The sequence below is a fragment of the Zootermopsis nevadensis genome, unplaced genomic scaffold (assembly GCF_977971745.1).
Source record: "Zootermopsis nevadensis isolate Lab colony 2312 unplaced genomic scaffold, Znev_1.0 Znev_ptg000093l, whole genome shotgun sequence".
Taxonomy (NCBI): Eukaryota; Metazoa; Arthropoda; class Insecta; order Blattodea; family Termopsidae; genus Zootermopsis; species Zootermopsis nevadensis.
In genome coordinates this window covers 176,649-203,549 of record NW_028259224.1, presented here as the reverse complement: position 1 = coordinate 203,549, position 26,901 = coordinate 176,649, and the positions used below count along the sequence as shown (strand labels likewise).

General features: G+C 40.7%; 1 protein-coding gene and 1 pseudogene across 16 annotated transcripts in view; both read left to right on the top strand.

Annotated features, from left to right (window-relative positions):
* The window catches only part of LOC147870838 (uncharacterized), a 144,517-nt gene that overhangs the window by 92,693 nt on the left and 24,923 nt on the right, over nt 1-26,901 (top strand). Inside the window, exon 4 of one of the 16 annotated variants that reach the window (XR_015533131.1) lies at nt 20,334-24,058. The exons of 14 other annotated variants lie outside the window; for them this stretch is intronic. Coding sequence is in view for 1 of the 2 variants with exons in the window: in XM_087341822.1 (XP_087197948.1) it covers nt 20,334-20,516 (183 nt within the window). In the remaining variant the exon portion in view is untranslated. Of the gene's footprint in view, nt 1-20,333; nt 24,539-26,901 lie in introns of those variants that run through there. One more of the 16 variants, XM_087341822.1, reaches the window with a different exon arrangement.
* LOC147870840 (signal recognition particle RNA) lies at nt 26,592-26,847 on the top strand (annotated as a pseudogene).

The following is a 26,901-nucleotide window of genomic DNA, read 5'->3' as shown; positions in this document are numbered from 1 at the left end:
TTAATTTTGATAGACCTGACGATGATAGAATTGTATATCGAAACATGTCGTCAATTTTAAAATGTAACAATTTTATGTGAAATTTTATATGATTTTAACAATAAGCTTGTGTAACGACGGAAAATAAAAGTACTGTATTAATTTATTTCGTGTCTCATTATCAAACCAACTCGACTGAACAGAGTTCTTGAGAAGCAAAAATAATCTGTAAATTTCCCGCTTTCTTTGGAATGATAAGATTTATTACCGTATTCACAAGAGTCCATCACTGATCTAGGATCTTTTATATTCCCCCATCTTTGCTTTGGTCTTCCCAGTTGTCTCTTACCTTTTTTTTATTAAATGCCTGTAAGGAATGAAAAATAAGTACTTGAAATCTGACCTCGAGATACGATTGAGGAACGTTTGTAATGCCTGTCTTATCCGTTAACCCTAATTAATAAATCCCACGTAACCAATTTGTATTTTCATTCTCTGAACTCACTGAGTTTCCCCATCTGTGTTGGCTCACATTTATAAACCTGTGTTACTTGGCAACACTCTATATATCACAGTGACAAACCAGTAGTTATGAACATTAATATTAACCTCGATTAAAGGGGAGATAATGGGCTGAGTCAAGCGTTTTACATGTGAAGTGCTGGGCGTGTAGGGGTTCGAGGGTATCTTGTTCAACACCCTCTTAAATAACAAAAAGGAATTACGTGGGTGGAGGGATACATCAATGGTAAGAGGAGGAACACGTAAAGAAAAATCACTTTGTGTGCGTGTAAGTTTAACAGCATAAGTGATTTGTGTTGGAGTACACACGAACTCTGACGCATCGGGGACTCGTTTGTGGTATGAAATGACGTAAAATCGAATGCAGTGTGAAGGTAAAAAGAAAATGAGCAGTTTTGAGCGTTACAATAACAGATTCGCTATTGACTTTCGGAAATTTCTGGGAAGGGGGGGGAGGAAATTAACATTCTGTGGTACTTTCAGAAAATGTAACTGCAGTTTCAACCGACATAAATGTTTTTATTTTCATGCGTGTACGGTCGATTGCCAATGTTGCATCATGTTCAGGAGGAAATAAATTCGAGCCTCTACCGAATCACCGGCCATCGTGACATTTATTGTTTCCCTAAGTCGTTTCAGAAAATATTAGAGTGAGTGTATGGAAATAGGCTAGACAGCTTCCTTCCACGTAGTTTCCAATGTAAAAACTTACAATCATCCGGTAATACTAACGCCTTATTTGTTTAACAATAAATAATTAATATTTGCATTCACGTAATAAGTGTTTCTTGTTATTTGTGATAGAGTATTTCTATTTGAAGAGTAAATTATATATCAAGAGAGTTATAAAGTTGTCTTTGTTGTTGTTATCGATATAAGAATATCGAAAGTACTGGAGCGTGATGAGTCGGGATTGGTCAGTCGTGTTGGCTGGGCGACCTGGGTTTGATTCCTGGCATGGGATGGTCGTTTTTCCCTTTACAACCGCGTCCAGACCGTCTCTGATACACGCCACCTGTCCAGTGTCTACCCGCCACTTCTCCGGAGCTAAAGTGGCCGGAGATCATTTCTTAGTCTCCATCTATAGTCTCTCATACTTCTTCACGGCTTTGCGTTTTTAGGTACAGTGAGACGTTTGCTATAAAATTTATGTAGTATGTGTGAAGTAATTCGTTGGAAATTGGTTCCATTTAGTTATGTTAACATTGAATAAAAATTTACTTGGATATTATCCATCGTCTAGTATATATAAAACGTAAAACGACGTTTCGGAGATGGGGCTCTATCTCCGTCTTCAGGTTCCTACTCAGTTGGGCCCACTAGATAGAGCTAATCCCTATCTCCGGACAAATTAAAAAAAAGTGAAAGTCCTAGAATAAAAAGGCATAACCACACCATCCATCCGTGGGACGTAAAAGAATAGTATGTAGAAAACAAAATTCATAAACACGAATAAATCCAAAAGACAAAAACTCACAAAAGGTGGAATAAATACACATGAATATTAACTTGAAACTCGATGCCCACCTTGGATTTCTTGAGAGATGACAGGTATCCAAATAGGAGATAAGTCCAAACTAGGCTGGCTGATAGGATTGGCGAGTAGTGCCATGTGTGCAGCCTCCTTGTATTTTCTGTAGATGGTATTGGGTTCAGTTAATAATACTCTGGCCCCATCCAAGTAAATTTTTATTCAATTGACTCTTCACCATCGTCAAGAAGTTTTAGATTTGATATATGCTAACATTCTTTTGGCTGAAGTAAAATTGATTATTTATAAGGCTCAAACGTTCACACAGATGATTACGGTATGGAAATGTGGTCCTAAAATAAGTGTATGACGCGCGGCTTTTAAATGTGACGTCATTTCAGAATGCAGTACGCCACGCATTGGTGAAACGGAGCTAGCCGTGTGTTAAGGCTGTGACCGGGTTGTTCTTTTGTTAAATCTTACGTGGTACCGCCTGATTCGACTTCTAATGGTTAAGTGAAGTGTTTTCTTCGCGGTACGGTCTGGATTCGTAAATATTATGAAGACGAGCTTCGGCTTCGAACGTTGCTTTGCAGCCCTCCCAGTGTTAACATCAAAATTCTGCTCTATAGTAACCCCCCCCCCCATATTAACGTAAATCTTTTTCCAAACGCCGCCCCTCCAAGGCCAATATCAAAATTCAAAATTAACGCAAAGACTCTGATCAACCTCGCCATTTCTTAACCCATCCTGTCTCCTAAATCCCTTGCCCTTATTAAACCTATTTATACCAGAAGGACGAGCGGGCAATGCCTGGGAACCTTCATTGCCTCAAACCAACTTTATACCCCCCCCCCATTTATAACGTTAGTGCATATCGCTACTTCCCTATTTTCTCTTCTCTCTCTCTCTCTCTCGCTTCGGCTTCGAAGGGTTAACCAGCTGATTTTTTGTAATGGTGAGGTGTAGTGTTTTCTTCGCGGTACGGACTGAATTCATAAATAATATTCAGACGATCTTCGGCTTCGAAGGGTTAACCAGCTGATTTTTCGTAATGGTGAGGTGTAGTGTTTTCTTCGCGGTAGGGTCTGGATTCGTAAATATTATGAAGACGAGCTTCGGCTTCGAAGGGTTAACTGCAGATTTTTTGCGTCACGCCCAACCAAGCCATGTTTTGCACCTTATCTCTTATATTTATTCAGTCGGAGAGACGGGAATTTGACGCTTTGCGCGGTTCATTTTAAGTTTTAAGTCTTTCTCATAACGTGATCTATATCTTCGGTTAACAGTTGGTTTAAACATTCAAAGCCGCCTAAATATTATTACAGAATTGAGCCCGTACCGCAAATAAAACATAACAAATCGTCATTGCAAAAATAAACTAGTAAATGCTTTTAAAGGAAACAATCGCTGTTTACATTGAGATTCAGACGAAATCTGTAAAACAAAATGCAGTTACTGGTACCTACGAGTGTCAGAGGGCTTTACAGGTTTAATTTTGTATCATATTGTTAATTAGGTTTTCTTTGCCACGTTTGGTTTGTGTATCAAGTTTACATCCTCGCGTCATCCAGCTCTATAAACTTTTTAATAATATCCTGTAATCTGCTTGTGCGTCTTAAAACAGAAATGTTCCTGTCATGTTCCGATTAAGATTTTGCATAATTTTTCATCTCCCACATGCCGTGTTATTTTCCTTAATTTTCTAACGGGAGCTCTGCACAAAACGTAAAAATATTCTGACACTGTGTATGAAGATGACTCTTATCGGTTGTTACGTCGTGTAATCTGGTAGAAGTTTAGTGATATTTTTTCAGGGGAGTTGCCGTGATACTGGAGGCACCAAGCATGTCTGAAACGTCGGTATACTTGTACCAGACTACACTACGCGCTATTCCATGACGCATTCATCTCCATCTGTTTGTGGTAGCCGATAGATTTGTAAGACATACCTGAAGATTATGGATTTCGGTTATTTAACTTCATTGAAATACTGTGAGAAAGTTCAGGTACATTTGTTCCTGCTACTAATGTTTTTTTTTAATATTCCTTACCCTGATAAGATTTTAAACGCTGTCATCAGCAAGTTTCTGATAACGTATTGAAATAGAGACACGGATTTCAGGTAATTACATCATTGTTACATCAAATATTGATTATATTCGTCTCTTCTGTTTGGTTTCCGTCTTTCGACTCTCGACTTAGAACTTCCGTTTCGTGGTCTTTGTTTCGTTTTTGATTGTCAGAATGTGATTCTCGTGGACCCAGGGGGATACAAGAATACAGTTTAATATCTGTGTCATTATATGAAGGCAAAGGTGTAAAAAATATGATATTTAATACCCTTCTGTCTTTATTTCTTTATTCAGGAGAAATATCGTCTCACTAGCTTCATTTTCTTTAACTTAAATTTTTTGAAACACCGTGTAAACTTTATTTTTCGCGTTGAAACACCATTACTTTTCTGTACCTTCTATTTTGTTTTCACACAATTTTCACTACTGTGAAATATCTATTTGGTGTTCGGCTACATGTTTCGACTAATAATTGGTCATCATCAGGTCTGTAACTTGTACTTAATTTCGTGCACATTTGATTAAATATGAGATGGTTCTATATTAACCCTTTGAAGCCGAAGATCGTCTGAATATTATTTATGAATTCAGTCCGTACCGCGAAGAAAACACTACACCTCACCATTACGAAAATCAGCTGGTTAACCCTTTGAAGCCGAAGCTCGTCTTCATAATATTTACGAATCCAGACCGTACCGCGAAGAAAACACTTCACTTAACCATTAGAAGTCGAATCAGGCGGTACCACATAAGATTTAACAAAAGAAAATCCCGGTCGAAGCCTTAAAGTGTTAATTAATGCGCGTATGTTTATATATATATATATATATATATATATATATATATATACATGATTTGTTTATTTTTGGATTATGATTGATTGTGTGCGCCAGAGCTGTGTTCAGTAGCTATTCCATTGTTTCTCTGAAGTCGCTGTGTCCGCTGCTTCGTATGTCGTTGCGTCGTTTCATACCATAACAAGGTAAGGAGCGACGGTCACAACATTACACAGACCACACAGCGACTTGGGAAAAACAATGGAATAGCTGCAGAGCACACCATTGGCATAGAATCAACTGTCATGAATAAATCGTGCGCGTAGATATTTTAAAAGATTTTTAAACATTTTAGTTAAAACATTTTGTATTGCATCGAACGTACAAAACATGTAGTCTAACACAAAACGGACATTTCTCAATCCTGAAAATTGGGCATAAACAAAAGAGAGTTATGTTTTTAAGTGGCGGTGAAAACACATGAGGATAATATAGTCCAGAGCAGTTGGAATGTTTACTTGCGTGGTGATGAACAACAGATGGGTATCTGGGAGGTCACGTCAGTACAGACGTGAATTATCAAAGACTGATTTGGAAAGAATCTGATTCATAACGTAATTAAGCTAAAAGGTAAAGTTGTCGTTTTGCTTAAATTAAACATTACACAATGTAGACGTAAGGGGCAGTGGAGGAATAGCTCCACGCTTTCGAAACTAATGGTGTTGAGTGGTTAGCTTTACGTCCCAGCCAGCTTTTACATTGTAAAGAACGCCGGTACCCATTTGATGTCAGGCTGGGTGGGCACGTTGTGACGAAGATAAAAATTTTGCCCTGCTGGGAATCGAAATCCGACCATCCAGTTAGTAGTCTGTCACAATACCAACCGAGGTATTAAAATACGGAAAGCGCTGCTTAAAAGCTATTATTAGCTTCTAAGAAGGACTTTTATCAATTGAGGTAATAGCATAATTGTTCGTAATTAATCTGAACGTTTATACGGCGCCATTTTGATGTGTCTGAGTAAAAAAAGTCGTTACCGAAGCACGTTCTTAAACCAGATGTAATTTTGAGCATCCAAATGGGAATTGCTTATTTATTTGTGTTTTTCATACAAGTGCGTTCATGGAATAGCTTTTCTAATTCATTCTTTGATTTCGTTCGCCCAGAGCAGACAAAACAGATTATGGTAGAGTGATTAAGTCACAGGTTCAAATTGTAGACCGCGCATTTCGACATTTTTAGTATAGTTTACATCAGGGGTGGCCAACCCGCGGGCCGCATGTGGCCCGCCTTGAACATTTTTCCGGCCCGCGAGATTCATCACACTTTTACAAAATATATTTATTTTATAATGGCCAAAGTAGTGAAAACCAATGTATTAAAAAAATACATTATTTGTGCATCCATATATTCAAAAATTATCTGTCGAAATTCAGTAATTTAGAGTTAGACAAATACAACAAAATTTTTGAAATATATTCATCTCCCTTTCATGTTAAAATCGAGTCGGCCCCAGAATATCTCCAAATGGAACTGGTTGACTTACAGTGCAATATTGAATTAAAACACATTTTTGAAACATCAGAATCAAAAATAGATTTTTATAACACTTACGTCACAAAAGAGAAATTTTCCAATTTGAGAAATCTGGCACAAAAAGTTGTTAGCGCTTTTGGTTCAACTTACACCTGTGTATCGTTTTTTTCGAAAATGAAATTGACCAAACACAAAACACGCTCAAACATAACGGACGCTAACCTGCAACACCAATTACGATGTGCAAATACCCAAATTGAGATCGATTTGCAAAAGCTAAGTGAAAGAGTGGAGAAACAAATATCGCACTAGTAAAATAAATATTTTTTAATGATTTCATTATTTTTATTTCATTCATATTTATATATTTTTTATATTTAATTTTTAGTGCTATATATTTCTTTACAATGTACGCTTAGTATCATTATTATTATTATATCATCTATGTTTACATGTAAGAATAATAGTAAACACAATAATAATAACTCATTATGTTTCAATTTTTCACTCCAAAAAATTTCTATAGTGTGTCTAAATCTAATATGGGGATATATAATTTTATATGTGGCCCGCGGAGTTATGATGCATTTCCAAAGTGGCCCGAAAGATCATTTGGGTTGGCCACCCCTGGTTTACATGATTGTAAACTTGCGTCGTGAAGCTTGTTTTAAGACAGGTGGGTCTTCTTAGGAGTAATTTACTTACGTCTTGACGGAGTATAAACCCGATAAGACGGGGTCACATGTCTGGGTACATGAACACGCAACCTTCCCTGTCTGAGAGAATTTAAAAGGGACTGAGGACAAGGTTATGGAGATGGTTGTCTTCTGAGTTGTAACTCCGTGTAGTCTGGTGGTTTACTAGTATTTAACGTACGTGCTGCCTTTATCATCAGGGCTATGATGCCCCATCATCGTTATTATTTCCGTAAACAGGATTAACCACTCGATCTTTGTAACGGAGATAGATGGTATTTTATTTGCGGTGAGAACTGAGTTATGAAATATTGTTTAGATGAGCTTCAGGCTGGAAAAGGGTTAGTGTTAGATTCTGTATATGTGCATATACAAAGGATGAAGTAGCAGCTACTGCATAGACCGATGTCTTGATATTTTGTATTCTGTATAATACCGTAATCCCTGTGTCTCTTTGCTCCATTTGTTGCTGTCTTTTATCTACTGCCTTCACCCTGTCTGTTGCACACACTTCATTTTCGTCTTATAAAAAGGGTTGTCCAGCGTGATATTCGACAAATAGCGAATTTTGAATTGCCACCTTTTCATATATTTATCCAAGCAATTAGCACAAGGATGGCCGTGCTTGGAGCGTGTAAAAATCTGTTCTTGTCGCAAAATATCTCCGAGCTTCGTTGTCCGTTACACGTACATACGATGATGGCCAGGAGGGAGGGTAAGCGATAGCGCATGCGTATTTCCCCCCTCTTTACATTTCCATGTTTCCTTCCCCTTCATACTGTGACCCAGTTCAGGCTCGCAGATATTTTGTGTCCAGAATAAATCTCCATCAAACGAATTCTATGACATGTCAGAACTCAGCATTAACTGTGAGTCAGGAAGGGTTATCAGTGACAGTATAAGAAGAAGAATGGCTTGCATAACCAATTATTTATTTAATTTTCTTGAATGATGCCAGGTAACTTTTCTGTCCATCAGATGTGACTGTGTTTTGGAGACCAGTTTGCTTCAGGTACTGATTCCACAATAAATCGAAAATGGAATGTTTCCTACCAGACTCAAAGCCAGCGAAAGATTTTCCGTCGATTGAATAATCGATTGCGGTAACGCAGGCATTCCCCCGCAGTCTCTGTATGCTTTGAAATGTCGTCGATGAATGCTGATCCAGTGCACCGAAATTTCAGAATTTCATGTGCTGTGGTTTTTATTTTCTACTTTCGACGTATAGACCACGTTATTTATCATTTATCCTGTTACAAAAAGGAAACTGGAAATAACTTTGTGTAACACGCTCTGTAGTGCTGTCCAAAAATTTCTGCGTTGTACGCAAGGTTTGAGCAGTATTCTGGAATAGCAGTAGAAGGAAAACTCGCATGTCCTTGCTTTCCCGAGCCGTTGTATAAGCCAGAGAGGAAAATGGATATTATGAGCTTGATTTACGTGACGCGTGGTAACTCATTGGCCACCCCTGTTACAGGACAATGTGGCGCCGCACAGAAGACGCCAACAGCTGACTTCGAGTAAAGCGAATATTGGGATGGGAGTAAGTGGGGTGAGGAAACACAAACACAGGATAACAGTAACAGTGAACATGTTTTGCGATACGTGGATGATATTGAAGAAGATTGTAATAAGAAATATATGAAATCTCATATTCTGTCTTCAAATTTGCGAAAGGATTCTTTGGATATAAAATACGTTGTACTCTCTTTCGTTTTCTTTATTTTATTGAACGAAAGCTGAACAGACCTTTGTATTTTTTTGTTTTTTTATCTTAATTTAAAATTTCAACTCACAAAGACGTGCATTATTGAAAATTCAGTGTGGCAGTCTTGCCTATGCACGTAAAATACGAAACATTGCAAAGTATCGATTTATTATTGTTCCCGGAAAATTCCATAAATCATTCCTTTAGAAATGTGACACAGTTAAAATGTATTTGGAAGACAGTGATAAATTATAATTACATTTACGAATAAATGAATAGGAGATTAAATATGGACAGTGTTTGTCAACGCTACTACTGTCTAGCATTGAAAATATTAAAATATAGACCAAACTTAGATGTTTCGTATGAGTAAAGGAAATCACTGCCCAGTCTTTTGTGTATGCAGCTGACACGACCATTCCATGAAATAATTCTGATCTATCAGTACTCGTTAAAAATTCCCGACTAATTGTATAAGTAGCAACTGAGAAAGAACAAGATGCAGTCAGAGGGGAAAATACGTATGTTTCTAATAGCTCCCCTCCATCCACAATGGCAGTTACTAGGTGAGCGTATACGGTGTAATGCATAAAACGATCTGTGCCAACAAGTGCTAGGATACCATGTGGTATAATGCATGAAAAAATATTAGTTTTGTATTAACATACACGGCCATATCAGTAAACCGCAGATCAAATGTGAGATGTCATTTTTTTTACGTCAGGAGCTTAATGTGTCATGTGATTCTTTATGAAGTTCAACAAAGATGTGTGTAGAATATTAAGCTGACATAACGCGCAACGTTTCGGAGGAAATTATCGCGTTCATCTCCAAACTAGAACACGGAGAAGTGATATTGTACTCCGAAACGTCGGTATTTACCTTCAACTGTACACGACGTTGCAACACAGAAGACCACATTTGATATTGCCGCTGTGAGAACCTCAAATGGAAGGTAATACATAGTTTTAGTCATTAAACAAGGAATTGTAAGATTTGAGGTTTTCACAGCGGTCAGTATGAAGATTTCCGTCTTCTCGGTTGTTGCGCTGTGTATTCTGGTAGATGTTTAACAACGTTTCGGAGGTCATACGGCCTCCATCTTCAGGGCGATGAGTATGAAGATTTCTGTCTTCTGGGTTGTTGCTCTGTGTAGTCTGGTCGATGTTAACAAACGTTTCAGAGGTCATACTGCCTCCGTCATCAGAGCGATGGGTATGAAGATTTCTGTCTTCTGGGTTGTTCCGCTGTGTAGTCTGGTCGATGTTAACCAACGTTTCAGAGGTCATACTGCCTCCATCATCAGGGCGATGAGTATGAAGATTTCCGTCTTCTAGGTTGTTGCGCTGTGTAGTCTGGTCGATGTTAACCAACGTTTCAGAGGTCGTACTGCCTCCGTCATCAGGGCGATGAGAATGAAGATTTCTGTCTTCTGGGTTGTTGCGCTGTGTAGTCTGGTCGATGTTAACCAACGTTTCAGAGGTCATACTGCCTCCGTCATCAGAGTATGAAGATTTCTGTCTTCTGGGTTGTTGCGCTGTGTAGTCTGGTAGCTGTTTAACATCGTTTCGGAGGTCATACTGCCTCCATCGTCAGGGCGATACTTGAAGTTTTCTCAGCGATGAGTATGAAGATTTCTGTCTTCTAGGTTGTTGCTCTGTGTAGTATGGTAGCTGTTTAACATCGTTTCGGAGGTCATACTGCCTCCATCTTCAGGGCGATACTTGAAGTTTTCTCAGCGATGAGTATGAAGATTTCTGTCTTCTGGGTTGTTGCGCTGTGTAGTCTGGTCGATGTTAACCAACGTTTCAGAGGTCATACTGCCTCCATCATCAGGATGAATTGTGCATTGTCAGTTATCACTCAGTAAGATGTGTGATACAGCAAATTGAATCGGTCATTTACAAAACCACACTTGTCCACAAAACCTGCGGTCGAAGTAACTTTAAAAGAAACATATCAGCAAGCACAATGTTTCCCTACAATAATAGGCTTATATAACATATTTTCATACAGTTACAATTCATTAACACCTCTTTCTTCTATTTTAATATTTTCCGTCAAATCACAATTTTAATAAGGTAATAAAATATAAAATATTTAAAATATCATTTCACGTTCCGCATCGAATGATCGATTTACAAATTGGAACGTCTCTTACGACATGTTTCGGTTATATTTAACCGTCCTCAGGTATAAATTAGATTGGTAAAATTTAAAACTCTAATTACAGTCATTTACAATGTTATGCAATATTTTTTTTAATAACCCCATCTTCAATGTCCTCCAGATCCTTGACCCCAACCATAACAACCTCCTTTCACCTACGCAATCCACGAGCAACCGCAATTCAGTATTAAACCTCGACCCGACACAGTAATACTTCTAGATGTCTTCCACCAGACACGTCATGTCTCTATCAACTCATCAGGTCTGATGAGGTGAAGTTCCATGTGAGAAGAATTTGAAGTAACATTTTTATTTTTTATTAAATTAATAAATTTTACTTATACATTCTACTATTTATTTACTTCAATCATTTTGTTTTCTATATTACTCCATATTTATTAATGTTTTATTTATTTAAATCATTGCTTTACAGACTAATATTGAACATCAGATGAACCACGCCATATAAAAAACAATACCTTCGTTCTAATATATAAGAGTAATCTGATAAGAACATGTCAATAAACTGCATAAAGAGACGTTCCAATTTGTAAATCGATCATCGATGCGGAACGTGAAATTATATTTTAAATATTTCATATTTTATTATCTTATTAAAATTGTGATTTGACGGAAAATATTAAAATATTAACCTAATTCACAATATGACGCAAATATGCTACCTCTTTCTTCGACAATTGTAGGCAGAAGTTTATTTGTACCTGTTTTTGCAAATATCCACAAAATACTGAAGTAACATAGCATGACTTAAGTGGTCACATGTTTTTGTCACTGCTGGAGTAATCTATTTAAATCACTGTAGGTTTTAGTGGTTTCTTTATGGTCAAAGCCTTACAATATAACACGAGTCCAGGACTCGTGTTGCTTTGACAGGAAACCGACTGTATGTGTATATAAGGCTTCTCTATACGCGTAGTAAATGCAAGGACGGATGTGGTTCTGGTGGAAAAAGACGCATTTGTAATTCGTGATTGCCATGGTAACATTCCCTCAATTATCTCAAAAAGCTGACGTATGGAAATGACCGATTTTATTCAAAATTGTTCAAAATACTATATTTTAATGTAAGCCCAGGTGAAGAACGTGTAGACTCCACAACCCGAATTATAACCTTTACCTTCGCCATGGTGTACCATCCAAGAATTTCCGTGACGGACACGGGTAATACAATGTACTGTTATTTGTAGATGACGTAAAATGCACGTTCGTCTTGAAATACGAAAACAGTTAAGACCCGATAAAATGTGAAGCAAACGCCATTACGAGTTTCTTTATAAGAAAAGTTCAAAACATGTTTTCTCGCGTAAGTTGTTGAGAATGACCTTACGTCCAAATTTCTTACGTAGCAGGCCTACAATTTACATTACAGTATTCCGCCCATACCCTGTTTTACGACCCGATCTCACGCCGTTAGCTTCAATCCTGACTTTTATGATATTAGGCAAAAATACTAGCTGTCATGTTGGTAGGAATTCTTGATCACGTGTTATTATTTTGAAATACTGTAACTCCATGAAACAGAGTCCTTAGTCTTTTATTCATTAACTTGTTCACTCTGTCCTTGAACCGTATTGTTTATCTTGTTCAGAATAACCCGCCATTGGGCACTGCCTCAAACCGGTATATTTAACTCCAGATTCTAACAACCTGTTATAAAAATTCATTTTAATATTATCCTCCTATATACGCCGAGGTCTCCGAAGTGGTATGTTCCCTCCACGTTTTTCGGCCTCCTCCCCGCATATCCTTCATCTGACCACCAAAATTTGTGTGTAGAGTATATTATTCCATCACAATTGGAGCTAAAGTTACAGAATACACACACAAAGTAAGACAAGTAATAAATAATACAGTTTTCCGTACTGACGTTTTTAATCTTACAATTTTTACATACGTATTAAAGGGGGAGAATGATTATGCTCTTTGGAACTAGACGATAATATTTCAGTCTTTTTCTGATGCTCTTCATTAATGTAATCTTGATTTATAATTGAATTTCCCAAATGTTTGAAGTTCGACGCTTTTAATGAATAATTTTTTTAGCTCCGTTTATATTATGATGAGTTGAAGTTCTTTTAAACTGGTAATCTTTATATTCAATTCATTTTATTTATTTAAGTGTTTGCCAACAGCAAGAAGCCAATAACAGGCAAGCACTGATAATACACACAATAACAATAACATAATGAAAAATATTACACAGATTAACTAAACATATACATGTACAGTATTAAATATAACAGACAAACCCAAAATAGAAACAATATTATACGCAAGACGATGGGGCATGGAGAAAACTGCAAAATGAGTTTAAAAATCTGTACTGCTCCCCCAGTATTGTCAGGGTGATTCAGTCGAGAAGAATGAGATGGGCGGGACATGTAGCGCGCATGGATGGGACAAGAGGTGTGCACCGGGTACTGGTTGGGAAGCCTCAGGGAAAGAGACCGCTGGGGAGACCTAGACGTAGATGGGAGGATAATCTCAGGCGGGATCTATGGGAGATAGGAGTTGAAGGAAACTGGATTCTGTTGGCCCAGGACAGGGTCCGGTGGAGGGCTTTGGTTAATTCGGTGATGAACCTTCGGGTTCGGTAAGCCATCTGGTTGGTTGGGTCCACTATTTGGGAAGCCTGAGGGGAAGAGACCGCTGGGGAGACCTAGACGTAGATGGGAGGACAATCTCAGGCGGGATCTATGGGAGATAGGAGTTGAAGGAGACTGGATTTTGTCGGCCCAGGACAGGGTCCGGTGGAGGGCTTTGGTTAATTCGGTGATGAACCTTCGGGTTCCGGAGGCCATCTGGTTGGTTGGGACCACTATTTGGGAAGCCTGAGGGGAAGAGACCTCTGGGGAGACCTAGACGTAGATGGGAGGATTATCTCAGGCGGGATCTATGGGAAATAGGAGTTGAAGGAGACTGGATTTTGTCGGCCCAGGACAGGGTCCGGTGGAGGGCTTTGGTTAATTCGGTGATGAACCTTCAGGTTCCGCAAGCCATCTAGTTAGTTAGTTATTATATACACAGAGAAAAATAAATGAAGAAATATATTATTAATATTGTTTATTCTATTCCGTGGATTGTGTATAGAAACTGCGTACAGACTTTGACAAAGCGTCTGCATGTGAAGTTTGTAGTGAAGACGGAATGATGCCTTGAAGGCAGAGAGGTGTAAGTACCAAAATTATATTATTGTCATTCAGAGCCAGTTTTGCATGAAGCCTTCCACCCCTTCTGTACAATTTCCCTCCACCATTAGATTTTCATGAAACAATAAAGCTGACAATGTAAGGGAAGTTGTGGTACGCTTTCTCTTTCCGTCCCATAGGACTGACGATAGGCGTCTTTTATGTAGGCGCCCAACCATCCTCGATATTGCTGTCCCTTCATGTCATGTTTTACATTTAGGTCCCCGTCTCAATTACTGTCTTACGCGCTCCGCTAGCCAGAAAACTGTCGCTTTGATTAGGAAACGTCACAAGGACTTGATCCTTTGTGAGGCTGGCCACACACGCTGCTTGCACGCCAATTTGTCCGCGTTCGTGGGATTGAGGATGGAGGCAATATATTCTTCCGAAACGTTGAAAGATGGCCGTCATCTGGGAATTTGCGCCGTGTAATCTGGTAGATATTTACCAACGTTTCGGAGGTATTTTCTGCCTCCATCATCAGGGCGGTGAGTACACGGCGATACAACCCAGAAGATAGCCATCTTTATACTCGCTGCCGTAAGAAATTTAAATACCATTTTATAGTCGTATATAAGCTGTAAAATGTGGAGAAATCGTTCTTCAGGGAGTCTGAAGGGACGAGGCGACGAGGAAGACGTAGGTGGAGGATAATATTAAAATGAATTTGAAGGGAAAATGGAAGGGGTGTGTTTCTCTTCTTCATGAACATGGTAATGAAAATTTGGATTCGAAAAAAAGACGGGGAATTTTTTAACTAATTGAGCGACTATCAGCTTTTTACTGAAGGTTTCGTTTTTGGGGATAGGTAGTAGAAATTGTGTTATGGCCACAGGAAATGTCTTTGGTTCACATAGTACGTGCGCTTGTTTTCCTTCTACCCATAAGATAGTGACGTAGGCGAAACGCACGGTTTGGTCCCTTCTACTGTAACTAAAGAGTTTGGTGGACGTGGGAGGGCGGATTTCTTATCACAGACAACGTTTTGTTTCCATTTTCAGTAGATTTTTCTTTACGTTATCGTGTCTTCAGCGCATGAAAGAACAACTAACGCTTTGTACGAACTTTTGTTGTGATATCTTACATTTTTGTTGACGTGCCGGAGTCTGTGAAATTCCAAGAGAACGCAAAGAACAAAGTCTCCTACAAGCGTTATCAGTAATTTGATTCTGGGCAGACTTGACTTGACTTTGTTCCAATGAATGCTCGACCAATGAATGTCTAGGGAAGGGGCCGTTTTTTCTGATGAAAGTCTGATATTGAAGACAGATGATGGACGTTACCACAGTATGTGGCGGGGGAGGGGGGGTGAAAAATAGAGGGAGGAAGGAGCAAGGACTGTCTTGCAAATGATTGAAGACCTACACATTCTCTGTCACACTGGGCTTATGTTTTTTTTTGTGTTTAAAACGTGTCGTTCATTTTTGTGTGTGTTACATTTCGTATTCCTGACACTGTGAACGTGAACGTCACTGAAGACATGTAACCCGACACTGTTCATTGTGTATTTTGTTCGGCTGTCATATTTCTATGATTTCTACATCTTATTTCATTTTTGTAAAATAGTTTATCAAGATACCGCGTGTAGTTTGCCACAATCACCTTTAAAAGTGTATTTAATTTTCTCTTAACTGTTTAAATCAGGGGTACCAACCCGCGGCCCGCCTTGAACATTTTTCCGGCCCGCGAGATTCATCACACTTTTACAAAATATATTTATTTTTTAATGGCCAAAGTAGTGAAAACTAATGAATTAAAAAAATACATTATTTGTGCATACATATATTCAAAAATTATCTGTCGAAATTATGAGAAAAAATTAACTTTGATTTTAAAATAATATTAATATTAATATTAATAATAATATGGGGATATATAATTTTATATGTGGCCCGCGGAGTTATGATGCATTTCAAAAGTGGCCCGAAAGATCATTTGGGTTGGCCACCCCTGGTTTAAATCACAGTGAAATATATGTATGTACCACATTGAAATAAACTTCATATTGTCCACAGAGTATAATGGATTCCATATGATTCTCAGAATAAACATCGATTTTTTTCCATAGACATCATTGACCTGTTACATTTGTAATTGTGGCGTGTTGTGTTTTGTTTGAGGTAGTGTCTGGATTTTTAATTCAAAAAGGCAACAACGCACAGGTATCATGATGAAAGCCATCGCTAAGGTAGGAAGTTTCTGCGACCGAACAACTCGATCAAGGTTTTCCATAGTTTTTTATGTAAAATTTCGTGCCTATAATGCAGTCCTCGCAATATTAACATAATAATTCCGCCCTAAAATTGCTTTCCATGTTAACTTCAAAAGTTTTTTTCCCAAAGTTGATATCAGAGTTCAAAATGGTGTACGAATAAAGTTTGAACCCGCTAAAAATCTCTTCTTGATACAGTTTTCGTCTTTTACTTGTACTTACCTTTAGTAGAAGGACGAGCGGGTACTGCCTGGAAACCTTCATAGCCGTAAATTGATCTATCTTGCCGTGTCAAATGTGTCTTCAACTTCTCCCAGTTTTATTCTGTCTCCCGTTTATCACTGTGTTAAAGTGTTAAAGGGATAGTGTCGTCATGGCTTTGCAGGCCACAAGTACCAGTATCAAATATGTCCCTCTACATTCTCTTCGAGGTCCTGGTTAATTACGTCATTGAGATCGAGACCGAGAAGTATTGAAATAAAACTAGAATAAATTACAGACCATCTTGAAAGATATTTATTATTAATATCCATGTGAGGAATACGAGCGACGAATCATTAATTTTTTGATAATTAAGCTTGTTTGTTTGTTTGTCGTCAGTCTTTCGATTGCTTTGATGCGGTCCTACGTTTTCGCCTATCTTGCGCCAGTCTCTTCATTTACAGCTCACAGCTTCAAAAAATTGCGTCACATGTTCCAATCTTTGTCTCCCCCTACAATTCCTCCCTTCAACTGTTCCTTCCATTACCAAATTAACCAATCCTGGGTGCCTCAGAATGTGTCCCACCGTCCTCTCTCCTCTTCTCGTAAGATTTTTCCTTCGCCTATCCTGTCTAAGACCAGCTCATTTCGGACTTTATCAATTAAGCTTACTGTCTGGGATATTTGCTTGGCAGGAACAAATTGCTTTCTCATATGTGATGTTTATTTTAAATGGGACTTTTAAGTGAAGAATATTTAAATGGATTTGTATTGTTTTACCAAAACGTTCCTCTCTCATATGCTAATGAACTAACAGAATGAATGATATAAAACATATAAAAACCAGCTCTATTCTCAAGGACTTTATTTTATGGATTACATAATTCATTCCTTCAGCGCACTGTAATCGCGTTTTGTTTTAAGTTTAAAAGAGCGCCATATTTGAACTTTGACGCAAGTCAATTAATCCTCTCCCTCGCGTCCTTTTTCCTTTCAGATTTTTTAAATATTATGCTATAATCAAAGAGAATATTTTCCAAGTGGCCATACCGTCCTGGCTGAAATTTGTCATATTTTACTCAGTACCTCCACGCAGGCGCCGATATAGTACTTTGAGTTAGGCCCCTACCTTCTACGTTCTTTCGTGTTCCTGTGTTTTCGCTGGTTATCATATCATCGCTTGCTTTCTTTAATCTTACATGACTGTAACAGAAACTATATACACGTTGTTTCTATGTACAAAGTCTGAAACGGAGAACTGTTGAAGTAATAGCACGCGCGTGCGCACGAACACACACACACACACAGGTACAGTTAAGTGACATCTCGAGTGTCCGGAGGTCAGCTGACGGTCGTGTCATCGTTTTATGTCGTTTACGCATGACTCAACTTCGTAGCTACCTCGTCGCTCAAAGGAGTAAAGTCCCCGCCGTTTATGGAATCTTCGTGTTCACAAGAACCACGGGCAGCTTCCTGAGCTGTATGAATCCAATCAGCAGCTCCCCACCATATTTCTTTTCGAGCATTTTTTTTTTGTTTTAGCTCAGAATAACGTCGAATGACAAGAAGATTAAGGAAGCGTTTATCGGACTGAGATTTGAACCTGGGACATCTCAAATTTGATAGAATACTAACCAGTACGCCGCTACGTTCCGTAGGATTCGTTTTAATATTATTCGAAGTCTCCTAAGGGACCCTTCAACTCTCTGACCATGACTTTGTTTGAATTGTGCTCATTTCCCCATGTGTGTTACATGCTCCGCCCATCTCATTTTCATTGATTTTTACATCTTACAATACTTGGTGATGTTCCACCTGATAAGGCTCTTTTAATGAAGTAGATTAAGCGGAAATTATGTCTGATAAGCGAATAGCATTTGGAATTTCATGAGAAGCTGAGATGGAATGATCAGTTAAAATTTACAGTGCTACTTAAGGTTCTCACGGTGGCAAATAAGATTATTACGGCCTTCTGGTGTACTGCGCCCCGTACTCTTATAGACTTGACCGACCGACGTTTCAGAGTCGCGTACTACTGCCTACGTTATTACGGCTATCATCGGGCCATTGCCTCGATGATGGTGGAAATAAATACCTTTGAAACTTCGCTGAACTTCTACGAGACTTCAATGCTCAATATTAGAGATATTTCTCAGATGTTCTAAATCACAGGTTCTGATTAAATGTTCCAGCGTGTGTTTATTTAGGTTCTAGTAGTTTGTATTGAGATAAATACCTCTCGACATCTCCGCTTCGCCTCGTCCACGGCTTTCTGCGCGAGTTATTTGCTAAGCTGCGCGTTTGTGACGCTGTCTTAGTAAGCCGGCATCTCAAGGCCAGCAACTCTAATTAATTAACCCTTTGAAGCCGAAGATCGTCTGAATATTATTTATGAATTCAGTCCGTACCGCGAAGAAAACACTACACCTCACCATTACGAAAATCAGCTGGTTAACCCTTTGAAGCCGAAGCTCGTCTTCATAATATTTACGAATCCAGACCGTACCGCGAAGAAAACACTACACCTCACCATTACGAAAATCAGCTGGTTAAAAGACGTTTTATTATTTCAAATGTCTCCGCGGGCAACAAATAAAGAAGCAGGGATTGGGGAGGTGACGAGTACAAAATTTTGTTTGGGGAACGCGAGTGGAAGAAGCCACGTGGAGGACCTCGGAGCTGATGATGGATGTCATATTAAGTGGATCATAAATCCGGGTTTCGTGAATCCCGGAGGGACAGTTGCGTCTTGAGGAAGGACTCTGCTCGGTGGAGCTTGAAGGTCCTTTAGTTCACATCAGAATTGTTGCTAGGAGCACACTAAAAGACGACGGCCCTGATGACGGAGGCAGCAAGGACGTCCGAAACGTCGGTAAAATTCTACGAGACTGCACGGCGTCATCTTCAGAGTCACCGCCGTGAAAGCCTCGAACCTAAGCGTCTTAACCTTCACGCATTTAATCGTTTTGCGTTCCAGCGTCTTTGACCGTTGAACTTTGTGAATTGGAACCTCGGAGCGAGTCAGTTACCAGACGTTTGACGGAATTGATGGGAGCAGGTCGCGTACAGTGCACTCCAAATAAAATATCACCACGTTATGTAGCACGGGAAAGTCGATTTCATTAAACTACACATCACTAGAAAATTAACACCGCGGAGAGTATTAGATAATTTTATCTTCTGTCCTCTTCCAATTCTTCCACTCCTCACATATCACTCGATTCATCAACTACCGCTGCGGTTGTCCACTCCATTATCTTCGATTACGCCTTCTTGCTCATAATAAATCTGTTCTAGTCTTTCCACATGCCGACATACATTCTCCCATTCCTCTTGCCCAATTTCTTCGACTCTCTGGCGACACAGACGCTCGACGTCCTTAATTTTAAATGTCGTGTTCTTGCTTGCAACCCATTGTCTTACATTTGCCGAAATAAGTTCAGTGGGGTTTAAATCGGGAAGTCTCAGCACAGGACGTTCTTTGTCTGCTAAAATCTGACCAATCACATATTGTTCGTTCTTTGGCTTAATTAATTTGATTAAATCGTACAGTTGTCACAAAATACGACGAAGATTTTCAATAGCCAGGCTTCAATTTCGTCCGTCTTTGAGTGAGACGTCGGTGGTTTGTCTGTCTGAGTGTTGTGATACGAGGCGATGTCAATGGCCAGAACGGAGTTTGGTTTTAAATTTGGTATTAGCAATGTTTTCAACCAAGGGGCAGAATTTTTACTGTGACAATTTCTCGGCTCTGACTGCGTAATGTTTTGGAACGAGCAGGTGGCGTGTTGTCAACCCAGCGCAGTCACAAGACAGCAATTATCGGGCTTCTGCACTGACCGACGGAAACTCCTTCCTTCCTTCATTGAGAGGGCTCTCCCTGTAAGGTCAGCGGCCATGGTCGGTGGATCCTGTTCTAGAAGTTATAATGCTGTTACGCGTTTGGAGTTTTTGTGCGCCTGAGGAAGCACACGGCATGAGGTAAAGCTACGGGGCGGAAAGACGCTTCAGAAGTGGGGCGTGACAAAGAAACGTCGAGGCAGAGCAGATCGATCGGTGTTCGGGAGAACCCGAAGATTGATCGATGTGAGGCCGTCGCTTGTGCCGGTCTTGCAGGCATTTTTGCTTTGCTGTCTCACCTTTTATTTACGAAGTTACGGAAATTCGTTAAACTTTTTCGATTCCGTTCACGTGTATCGGAAAGCGAACAGTTTTCCTCCGTGTCGGCGAGTAACATCAGAGACCGGAAGAGTGCATTCCGTCACAAAGGAATTTCTGTGGCGGATTTGTTCGGAAACCTGATGTTAGTTCATTTATGCCTTGACAGATCGGAAAGTTGGATTTAGCCGCAAGATGGCTGTCTCGTAGAAGTTTACCGACATTTCGTAGGTCCTCGATGACTCCGTCATCAGGGCGACGGGGAAATTGTTCAGCGGGACACGTGACATTGATGATCGTCGTGAAAGTGCCCGGAGCCGTGCCGGAGGATTCGACGTCTTAAGTGACGTCTGAGGCAACCGGATTATTTGTGTATGGAACGCGTCAAAAACTGTTATCTCGTTTTCTATCAAAAACGCCAAAGATCAGGATATATAACGCAATAATTTTGCCTGTTGTCTGGTATGGTTGTGAAACACGGTCTCTTACTTTCAAGGAAGAACGTAGATTACATTTGTTTGAAAATAAAGGCGCTCAGGAGGATATTTGGACCTGAGAGAGATGACATAAATAGGGAATTTAGAATATTAACATAACGAATTGTAAACATAGCACAGTGAGGATAGTTAAATGTAACAAAGCTCCGATGGGCTGGACATATAGCACGCATGGGGAGAGGCTAAGGGGTGGTAGGGAATTCTTCTGGAAAATGACCACTGGGCAGTCCAAGAAGAAGATGGAAGGATAAAATCAAGATGAATCTTAGGGAGTCGGCCGTGAGGATGGCAAATGGACGGAGTTGGCTCAGGATCGTGTCTGATCGCGGGCTTTGGTGTTGTCGGCGTTGGACCTGCGGGAGTTAGTTATATTATGGTGAAGATGAACGTAAATATTGGCGAAGAACACGCGGTTAACATCTCCACAGTGAATCACCGTTCATCGCTTGTGCAAGCGTCGGGGAGTTTCTTTATGACAGTTTATTTCTCTGGTTATTGATAGAATTTCTGCGAAACTTCCGACATCTCCGGTGGGCGTTTTTGCGCTGATTCAATATAATTTTGTGCGGCGTGCTGACCGCGTCCCACTGCTTCCTCGGAAACGGCTTCTTCCGCAGTTGGCGAAACGCGAAGTCTGTTACACGATTAGGACTTGTTCCCATGTCTGGCCGTTTTCAATTCCCGAGGTCAAACTCAGCGTCGTTACGCGAATTATGCTTGAATTTAAATGACGCTGGTCCGAACTCCCCGGGGTGAAATGTTGCAGTGGCCTGTGAAAGAATCGAGCTTCGAGAAGTTCTCTGATGACGAGCTGAGTGACAAGCGGTCGATAACTGCTAACATCTGCCTTACCAACATCGCAAATGGCTCCGTTGACATGTGTACGTGCTCTTCGGAAATCCATCTTATTTGATCCGTTCCGTGTCTGGAGTCTTACTCAACTTCCTGTGGCGCCTGACGGGAAGTTGAGGCACCGAAGAGGGAAGTGTGTTGGGGAGACGTCGTCAGTCGATCCAGCGCCGTTTAAATGCGGTTCTCTTTCAACAGTAAACCAGCTCTGACTTCCTCTCTACCGAATGACTTTCGAAACTCCAGGTGAACAAATTTCGAAAAAACCTTTTGATATTATTTGTTGCATAACCTAAAAATACGATGCTCCAAATATTTTGATAAATACAGCGCACAAAAGTGTTTTCGCTCCGTCAGAATGCGATTTACTTTGGAGAAACGCACGTCTTTACAATTCGAATACGAAAAACGTCTTTAAGAAAATATCGTGTTTTCGCTCCTTTTCTCGCGTGATGGTTGACTTCTTCGAATTTCTATTAGTGTCACTGCCGCGTTCTTGCAGTTGATGTCGAATGAGAAGCCATTTTACTGTCCTGCAGTAGCGACTGACTCCATAATAGACGGGAGAGGCAGTCATTAACTTTGAAAGGAACGAGGTAATTAATGCTCCTTCAGTTTTCAGGGACACACAGCGTCGTCCTTATTAAGACTGCGACATCCTGAACGCCGCGCTGCAAAGAAATCTCAAGGTGCAGTGGTTAGCACTCCTCCTCCCACATGGATCGCACTCAGCTAGGTTCTTGGTCCGTAGAGTCGATATTCCGATGTTTCTGTGCAAGTGTCACGACCACGTCCACTTTTTACTCGACGTAACACAAATTAAGAAGCAAAATTATTACCTTCTGCGGCGTCCACTTCTACACCCCCTCGCCCCTCTTTACCAGCGTCAATTAGAGCTTCTGTGTTTTATTCAGGCACTCCCAGCAGATTTACGTCATCAGCGCAGACCCATTGAATTTTGGTCTCGCCTGGTTCACTTGGACATTGCTAATTGCATGTTCTGACTCAAGGTTAAAAAGCAATGGAGATAAAGCATCGCCTTCTTTTAGAGCGTCTTGAATAGGAAACTGTCAGACATGTTTACCCGTACGGACTTTTCTATGGGGTTCATTTAAACACATTTTAATGAACCTGAATCACTTCATGGCTCTGCCAAACTCAATGAGAATATTTGAGAATGCTTCTCTCCTAACTGAATCATAGCCTTCCACTTTCCTGTGGAAATATGAGGTACTTGAAAGACTTTGCAAGCTTCAGTCTGAAATCAAGGGATTCGTGGATGGTGACGGTTCAGAAAGCTGATGAACCAGCGACATAATGCTCACATTAATTATCAAATCTTCCCGTATTCTGAGAGAAATTACCCACCAAGAAGAAGTACAGTCACAACTAAAAGCTTCCCAGCTCCTCTCGTGTTCTCGGTAAGTGTAAGCGACTGGCGCGAGTTTTGTTGATCTTGATCTGGGTTGGGCGCCATCGGTGCATGAGCCGTGAAGTAGAACCAGCCACGCCCCCTCCTTTGACGATCATGGGCCTCAGGCACTACAGTTGCATTTTATTTCGAATCCGCAGGTTAGGTCAGGTCAATAATTCTGCCTGTTGTTTTGTATGGGTGCGAAACATGGTCTCTCACTCTGAGGGAGGAACACAGATTACAGGTGTTTGAGAATCGGGTGTTGAGGAGGATTTTGGGCCTAGGAGGGAAGACGATGGGGCGTGGAGAAAACTGCATAATGACGAGCTTAAAAATCTGTACTCCTCCCTCAATATTGTCAGGGTGATTAAGTCGAGAAGAATGAGATGGGCTGGGCATTTAGCGCGCATGGATGGGACAAGAGGTGTGCACCGGGTACTGGTTGGGAAGCCTGAGGGGAAGAGATCACTGGGGAGACCTAGACGTAGATGGGAGGATAATCTCAGGCGGGATCTATGGCAGATAGGAGTTGAAGGAGACTGGATTTTGTTGGCCCAGGACAGGGTCCGGTGGAGGGCTTTGGTTAATTCGGTGATGAACCTTCGGGTTCGGTAAGCCATCTGGTTGGTTGGGTCCACTATTTGGGAAGCCTGAGGGGAAGAGACCCCTGGGGAGACCTAGACGTAGATAGGAGGATAATCTCAGGCGGGATCTATGGGAGATAGGAGTTGAAGGAAACTGGATTTTGTTGGCCCAGGACAGGGTCCGGTGGAGGGCTTTGGTTCGTTCGGTGATGAACTTTCGGGTTCCGTAAGCCATCTGGTTGGTTGGGTCCACTATTTGGGAAGCCTGAGGGGAAGAGACCTCTGGGGAGACCTAGACGTAGATGGGAGGATAATCTCAGGCGGGATCTATGGGAGATAGGAGTTGAAGGAGACAGGGTCCGGTGGAGGGCTTTGGTTAGTTCGGTGATGAACCTTGGGTTCCGTAAGCCATCTAATTACTAATTAGTTAGGTGGGTGTCGTATTTTACACAGCCCCCCGGTATTTGCCACCGGAAGGACGCATTGGGTTACCGCCGTAGCCACGCGTCGTCATTTTTATTGCGACAGGAAATACCAAGGTTCATCTCGGATGAGCTCGCGTGGCCATATAAGGTGTAGTGCCTAGCGTAAACCACGATGACGCCTGTCAGAATCGTACCATTCGGGCAATGTGCATAAAAAAAGGGTTAAGAGCCCGCCAGTTCTTGTGGAGACGAGATGTAAAAAGACACCTTGTCGCCCAGATGTTCGTAATTCTTATCTTCTGCGAGTAACGTCTGGCCACTGCATTCAACTAATTGGCCGGAACGTGTCTGGTTGTATTTTGAGTTTTACTTGAGTTTAATTAATTTGATTTATGTGCCCTAATTACTTTCCTGGGTTAACTAATCATCGTTTGCTTTATCGTTACTCGTGTTATTAATTATTGTTTTCTTGGACTGTGACTAATTAGTGGGCAAGGCAAACTCTCTTGTCGCCTCCCTTAAAATTCATGTACAGAACAGTAATTATAGTGTAGCTAAGTCGGTTTGCACGTTCTCTGTCCTGAGGACGTGCAACGGCCGAATTGGCCACGGCGACGGAGGTAATTAAGTTCGTCGATTATCGTAGTTGCGTACAGACACAAATATTGGTTAAAACATCTCAGATTCAATTCGCAATCGGCCTTTGGTTGACACATTGCACTTGGTGAGTTTCACTGAACTACGTTGGTAACACTTGATTTGCGTTTTCATTTTCACACGTTGGCTGTCGTGCCTGCCCTCCTCCTGCGTTCCTCAGTCCACTTATGCGTGAAATACACGAAGCATTTGCGTCTCCTGCCTTCCTATTAAAATCAGAATTGTTGATAGGAAAGACAAAGAACGGTCTTCGTAGTTGATGATCGTAACATTACAACAAATGTTGAACTGAGCCGTCATCCACTCTCACGCGCATGCGCCACCAACTCACAGCCACGCATGCGCGCGCATACAAATTACAAACCAATTAAAGGTGCAAGGCATGTTTCGGATGAATGTGTAGGTCTCGGACGCAATAATGGAAGGTTATAAATTTTTTATTGGCAACAGATGGCTTTCTAACGACGCACTGTCAATTAAATTACGTATTCTCGTTGCAAATAAGTTTGACGTTTTGTATTCTCGTCATATGATCAGCCAAATCAGGAAATGGCAATGTCGTGTCATCAGTCAGCCTGCAAGTTTGGTTTCAGTGATTGCTTGTTAAAAACACCTTCCAATTTCCCATTTAGATCCGAGATCACGTACGCTGATGGTGGTATATTTATAGTAGACCAGAGCAACGCGCTCCTTTCGGAGCGCGTTCTCTAATCTAATATTCTACGTCTTTACGTCGCTGTTCTTGTTCAGTCAACTTTCTACGTCCATCCCCACCCTTGCAAATCTTCGTCTTAAAATCGATCATAATAGTTTTCGTAATCGTAATATATCGAATGAGTATCAGTTTACCTTGTTGAAGTTGTTGGAGTCGGTACTTCAAATACTTGATGACGTCTTCTTTCACTTTTCTTGATGTTTTAAGCCAACTGTCAGTCAATATTCAAGAATGCGGTCTGCTGCTTCTGGAGCAGTGATAATGCGACTGGCTTGATATTTTTTGATTTCTTTGTTGTGAAGCGTTATTTGTTTACTCGGCATTGTTGTGTTTCTATACCAACACAACAATGCAGAGTATAAAAAAATATCTGTTGACATTGTTGATTGATGACGTAATTTATTGACGACGACGAAATCACAAATTTTTATAGTAAAAATAAAAAAAAGATATTTCAGCTACCACAGACCCATCTTAAGCGTAACTAATTCAGGTTAAATAAGCAAAGTCTTAATCAAACTTATCTCAATTGTAAAGCATGTATGAAGGAAATATTTAGCAGAAAGCCAGTATATAAACTTCCTTTCCGTAAAGACGTATTTACGTCAAATTCTCCGGAACCGTGGTTCCACTATCACTTTTTTTTTTTTTGGGGGGGGGTGTCTACTCGGTCGTGACTCTGCGTATGCACTTTCGGTGCCCACAACGAAGCTGAAAGCCAGGGCTGGGGCTCCGACGTGCTGGGAGTGGTGACGAACTCCTGTAATCCAACTACTTAGAGGCTAAGTGTTGAGAAATGACTTGAGGTTGGGAGTTCTGGTGTTTTGTGTCCCACAGCTAAGCTCGGTATCAATATGGACACCCTGGGGGAGCCCGGGGTGGCCAGGTTGTTTAAGGAGGGGTGGATCGGGCCAGAGAGGAAACTCACCCGTATGATGCTGTAATGGGATCGCGCATGAAGACTGGGAGCTGCTTTAGAGCAGACCGGAAGTCACCTGTGATCGGAGCTACCGGCACCTGTACTACGACAACCCCGGCCCTGGGATCTT